General features: G+C 33.5%; 1 protein-coding gene across 1 annotated transcript; it reads left to right on the top strand.

Moving 5' to 3' along the window:
* The first annotated feature begins 810 nt into the window (after positions 1 to 810).
* LOC107189717 (ejaculatory bulb-specific protein 3-like) lies at positions 811 to 3,182 on the top strand. Its single transcript, XM_015578314.1, has 3 exons — positions 811 to 831; positions 1,702 to 1,926; positions 2,566 to 3,182. Exons 2-3 carry the CDS (start codon positions 1,722 to 1,724, stop codon positions 2,730 to 2,732), a joined length of 372 nt encoding a protein of 123 aa, XP_015433800.1. The 5' UTR covers positions 811 to 831; positions 1,702 to 1,721; the 3' UTR covers positions 2,733 to 3,182.
* Positions 3,183 to 6,000: the final 2,818 nt, after the last annotated feature.

The following is a 6,000-nucleotide window of genomic DNA, read 5'->3' as shown; positions in this document are numbered from 1 at the left end:
CTCCTGTTTCTTCCTATGTGATCCTTCATTGATTGATCCAGAACGTTTCTATAATACTCCAAGGTGACTGTAGTATATTTTATAATTGTTTGTGTGTACACCATCCCCTTATAATCGAAGAAGACGATGACCATGACCTTATTCGCGGTGGAAGCTTTCGAAGCGATTCTGAAGCGATTCTCAAAGGATGGCTTTCTGCACGTCTTCCAGGAGTGGCAACGGAGATGGGACAAGTGCATTGCATCGACTGAGAAAGTATTTTGATGGAGACAAAATTTCTAAGGTGTAAACTTTGATAATGAATTATTGACAACATCAGTGCCAATTATTATTAAACATCCTTTGAAAAACTGAACGGCACAGGGGCAAGAGGGATACTCTGCTCGGCTGCCTCGCTTGTTTGCCTCGCGTATTCTATTCAAGACGCGAGGCAACTCGATCGAGGCAGTTTCGCAATGTCTGTACATAGCTTGAGGCGCATTACTTGGAAGTTTGACCGAACGCTGGCGTTATCGCACTACCACATTCAATCTCGATGTGTTTCCTTCGTATTCTACGTCACGCGATAGACTTGCAGGTGCGATCGATTCGGCCAATAACGATAATGGGTGTGATAGAAGTGTCGTCCTTAGGCGACGGCCAATTAAATTGCCTAACCGACAAGTCATCTCTGCACAATACATATCTTTTACATTTTTAACCAGTAATTACACCTAAGTGGTTTCCATGAATTTATTTCGCTCGTTCCAGTAATTACAAGTGCTGCAGCTATAAATATGAAAATCTTTTTCGCAGTGGCTATAGTTCTGATACCGATCGAACCAGTGCCAGGTACTTCTTTAACTTCTGATTTATACGTAAACTAGAATACATATAATCTCGCTACCCTTGTTAGTGCTTACTGAATTAATTTTAACCTTTCGTGTGACAAGTGAGGGAAAAAAGGTTATAGTGTGTAATTTTTTAAATTATCCATTTCCAGACAAAATATCGCTCGCATGATTACTTTAACCCTTGTGTAGGCAATCAAAATATTCACGGTTTTTCGAGCAATCGGAATACTTCTATTCTGACAGATTAGATAAACATAGATAAGTTTACTGTCATAGTTTTCCGAAACGGTTAGTTTTCCCTTCCAATAACATACCAAGTGTTGATTTAGACAAAAGCACATTGTGACAGGAAATTTGAATGTGGGTACCCGGTTGCCTTCACAAAGGTTAAACAATCAAGCGTCATGTATTAGCCCAGATAGCACACAGACAGTTTAAAACGGCTTAATGACGGCTTAAAAACGCCTCAGACTTAAAATAGCCGTAAAATGGGCGTCTTCAAGGCGTCATGTGCTACCTGGGAAATAATTAATTATTTACTAAGTTTTACTATAATTGCACTATTACGGTTAATCAAGTCAGAACTAGGTTCTGTCCAATTGTAGTTATTATATATTACTATTAAAAGTTGTCGATTTGCATAAACTTCCGTAGTCTATTTACGACTTACCCTATTGTTATGTCGTACCTATGCTTAGTATATAACTAATTATTTAATACACTTGATTGTTTAAGGCAATCACGCGTGCGATGTTTTGCCTGGAAATATTTAATTTAAATAACAAATTTCCCAAGAGTCTTAATATTAAACGTCACTTGCTATTACTTTAAATTTATATTTTACCAAATTTTCCTTTTCTTTCTGCAGATAACTTATTAATATAGAAAATGCATTTGAAAAACATGATGCGTCTAATCTTTGTAATGTCGGCCGTTTTGGTGGTTGCATTCGCCGAGGAAGAGATGTACTCGTCGAAATATGATGATATCGACATCGAAGAAATTCTAGCGAATACGAAGCTCAGAGAACAGTATTTGAAATGCTATTTGGAAACAGGGCCCTGTGTTACGGCAGACGCAAAATACTTCAAAGGTAAACTTTCTATCAAATTAATACATATTGGGTTGATGCAACAATAATGGGAATCTTTGCTAATTATTTTTACAATGGTCACTGTAAAAATGTGTTTAATACTTATTGAATTACAACAAATGTATCTTGTGAGGGACAGTTGAAAGTCTCATTGCTGCGAATCTATCGCCGTGAAGGATTCGTTGCCGCTACAGATACTTCGTATTAGTGTCTGTGGGTTTCTTTATAGTTTAGAAGTGCATACAAAGCAGCCACTAGGTACACAGGGTGTCTTAGCTAACTTGATTACCTCGAATAATGACTGAACGGTACACTTTATGAAAATTTTGAAGCGTGGAACTTAAATGGCATCAAGGGGCCCATCTTATAAGGTCACCTTGATTTTTTTTAACGGAATGACCTATTTCTGGTACTATAAATCGATAGAGTATCAAATTCTGAGTAAAAATGTGCTGACCTACATACATTCTAAACCTAATAGTTAACGAGATATTTACGTGAAAGGAGTATCACTCACCACAAAAGTGCAAGAAGTGGCCTATGAAGGATTTGCTTCGCTCGTCCAGTATATAAATAAATAGAAATTTTCACGCGTTTCTGTGTTAGTAGCGCTACATTAGTTTTATTACTCTGTTACAGACCGATTTCCTGAAGCTTTTGTGACAAAATGCAAAAAGTGCACACCGAAGCAAGTAATATTTTTCGACAAAATTTCAGAATGGTTCACGGAAAATGAACCAGAGATGTGGAAAGCTGTCATTGAAAAAGCAGTTCAAAATGTTCAGAATAAAGGGGGTGAACGGTAATAGTCGTATTCGTACATTTTAAGATAAATAATGGCGTGAAAAATGTAATCGTACAACCTTCAATTTTATGATTAACTTTGAAGTAGTGAAACCAAATTATATCAACTGTTTACACTTATGTAATTTTATTGAATAATAATAGTTACTAATTACCAAAATTCACAAAAAATTTCTTATACTTTTCGCCGGTCATTTTAACATGGGTGAAACTGTAGAAAAGCTACCTATCTTCCGATTTGGATGATTTTTGGATATGTTGTAAAACTCGACATTTTGAACAAATTTTTCCGATACATATAATGGGGGAAGTTGCTTAGTTTCCGAGATATTCACGACAAAGTGCCGATACTAGTGCATTGAATTAGCTTCGCTAAGCTTAACCTTAACTTTCATTTATTTGATTGATTCAGAATAAGGATTCATTCTTATTTAACAGAGGTAGTAACGTAAACGGACGTTTAGTGTCATAGAATTGCAACTCGATTAGTATAATGCTTCAGAGTTGATTAGACACAATTCAAGAAAAAAAAACTGTCTTCAAGCAACTCTGAATTACTTTTTTTTCTTGAGTTGTCTAACAAACATTGAAGCATTATACTAATCGATTTTCAATTCTATGAAATTAAATGTCCATTCACGTGAATAACTCTGCTAAGAATGAATCGTTACACTGTTGTAGTCAAATAAACACAACTATAGGCAAAATTCAATGTGTTATTAACACCGGCAGTTTTTCGCAAATATTTCGGAAACCAAGGAACTCCCCCGTTATATGTATAGAAAAAAATTGTTCAAAATGTCGAGTTTTACAACATATCCTAAAATTATCGAATTCGGAGGGTAGGTAGCTTTTCTGCAGTTTGACCTTAACATGAAACATAATGCCAGGACGTTTGATGCATCGAAAAATATTTATTAAAAATTATTCCTACAGTTGTATATTTTTATTAATTTCAACATAAGAAGATGCATGAAATTTCATTGAAATTGTATCCTACGAAGAAATTAATGGATCGTTCATTGATATATCTACCTAACAAGAAGAATTTCATTGGCTTACTAATACACAATAAGTGGAGTGCGTATTTTATGCATCCAAAGTACATATGTAGCTTTAACTGAATTTGACACAATGAAGCGAAAGTTTTAGTAAAGACAGATTTCAAATTTTTCTTCGTTTAATAAATCTACTGAAACAATGTATTTCTATTTAATTTTTATTTCTGTATTAATTTTGTTACAATATATTTTCTGCAAAAAGATTAATCTTTTTTAAGTAATAATTAAAATTGTTCATTGATTTGTTAAAATTATTTTGTTTTCATTAACGTTTATGAGCATTCATACTATTAATTTCGTTCCTCTGGCTTTGTAATAATTAAATTTAATATTTTCGTTCGAATGCTTCGGAGTAACTTTCCTTCTTCCCGTCTTTTGGTCGCACATCTTTTGTATCCCTGCGAATGGCATCGTATAATGATTGGTCAATACACGTCTTAAAGTTTTCGATGTCCTTTTGGCAACTCAGCCTGTCGTTTTTATTCCCTCTCAAGCAATCAGTTACCTTCAATTAACAATACTTTATGCATTTTTGTTAGTATCTACACGAATCTTTTACGAAATAATTAACAAAAACAACAATTTCATTGGATTGGGGAGTAATATTTAGTGAAATAAGGTGGACATTTAAATTTCATGATTTTTACTATTAGGCTGCGGACGTTTTTGCAAATCTACATTTTTTCAGACAACTTTACAAAAAATGTCAAATCAATTAATGTTTGTCCTTTCAATGAAAATATCTATCAAATTTACAAAAGAATGAAAATTCTGTTAAATATTATTACAATCAGTAATCTATAGTATTTCGCGTATTCATTATTGTTATAAATGCATAAAATTCGTAGTATGTTTATGATTTTCAGATTACATTTAATTTTAACCCTTGTTAAACAATGCACGAGTCTGCTCGAACTATTTTATAGAAGGCTATTGCGCGTGTACAGTGATGAAGAAAAATATTGGCACAGATTCAATTTTTCTAAAACAATCACAATAACGCGAGGAACTGAATCGAAATAGAATAATTTTCGAAAGCAGGCGATTTTTATGGAAATCGAAGCGCTGCCGTACTTACGATTTTGCAATATAAATTATTGCAGAATTTAATTTAACATTTTGTATGAATGTACTAGATCTCGTGGAATCTACGAACCTACTAAAACTTAAGTCAGAAATACTAATTATAATTTACATTAGTATAAATCTAGATTAATACACTTATCCTAATCTAAATTAGGATGCATTCTATTAAGAAATTGTATATTGTTTACTTTAAAAAATACTCTTATCAGAGGAAGTAACAAAAGAACGCACACAAAAGTATTTGTGAAAATTGAATATTTGTTTTATACAAACTTATTTTACTAAATACTTTGTCCCATATCTCCACTATCTTGCTATAAGTTTTAATTTGTTGTGCCTAGACTGAAGTATGTAGTCCGCTTGTGAAATTTGGTGTACGAGTTCTTCTATTACGGCTAGAAATAACAATGCGTTTCTAACCCTCGTGTCAATAACTAAAATTTGCTACGTTATTCAATAACTGGGTACTAAGCGATTCTAAGTGATCCTGCTCAGGAAAATCAAACTTACAGCAACGTAATCGGTTGCCTGCTTTCCCTTCAACTTTCTGTTGACCTTTCCTGATGGATTTTGCGATATTTTAACAGGATAAAACAAATTTTTAAACACTAGTTGGAAATGGGTATCTGCAGTATCTGGTCATTCATATAAAGGTTAAAGAAACATATTCATAATTTCTCATCTGAATGCATACTAGTCTAAAGTATAATAATCAAGGTTTATGCAGATATATGTTATGATTGTTACTTCTAACGTTAACATTAACGAAACAAATATATTATCCCTATGGAGTACATAATACTACATAGGCGGATTTTATACAAACTTTACTCATGTTTGTGAGTGTCTATATAGAAAAACATGTTTTAAGTCTCATAACCGTATAGTCCGATATTTTTTCAAAATAAATAAATTCTTACTCGATCTGTTTGAACAGGACAATTCTTTTCACACTTTTTATATGCGTATGTACTAGTAAGTTTGTCAAGGAGCCTTTCTGCATCGCGTGTACTTAAGCCGTATTTCTTCGAGTGTTCATCGTCGATCGCAGCCAATTTATTGATCCACTCATCTTCGTAGTCCATATCTTCTTCCTTGCCTGCTACCATGTCTTGAATAAACA

Source organism: Dufourea novaeangliae, unplaced genomic scaffold (assembly GCF_001272555.1).
Source record: "Dufourea novaeangliae isolate 0120121106 unplaced genomic scaffold, ASM127255v1 scaffold162, whole genome shotgun sequence".
NCBI classification, from domain to species: Eukaryota; Metazoa; Arthropoda; class Insecta; order Hymenoptera; family Halictidae; genus Dufourea; species Dufourea novaeangliae.
Note: the sequence above shows the minus strand (reverse complement) of the source record. Positions and strands in the feature narration are given on the sequence as shown.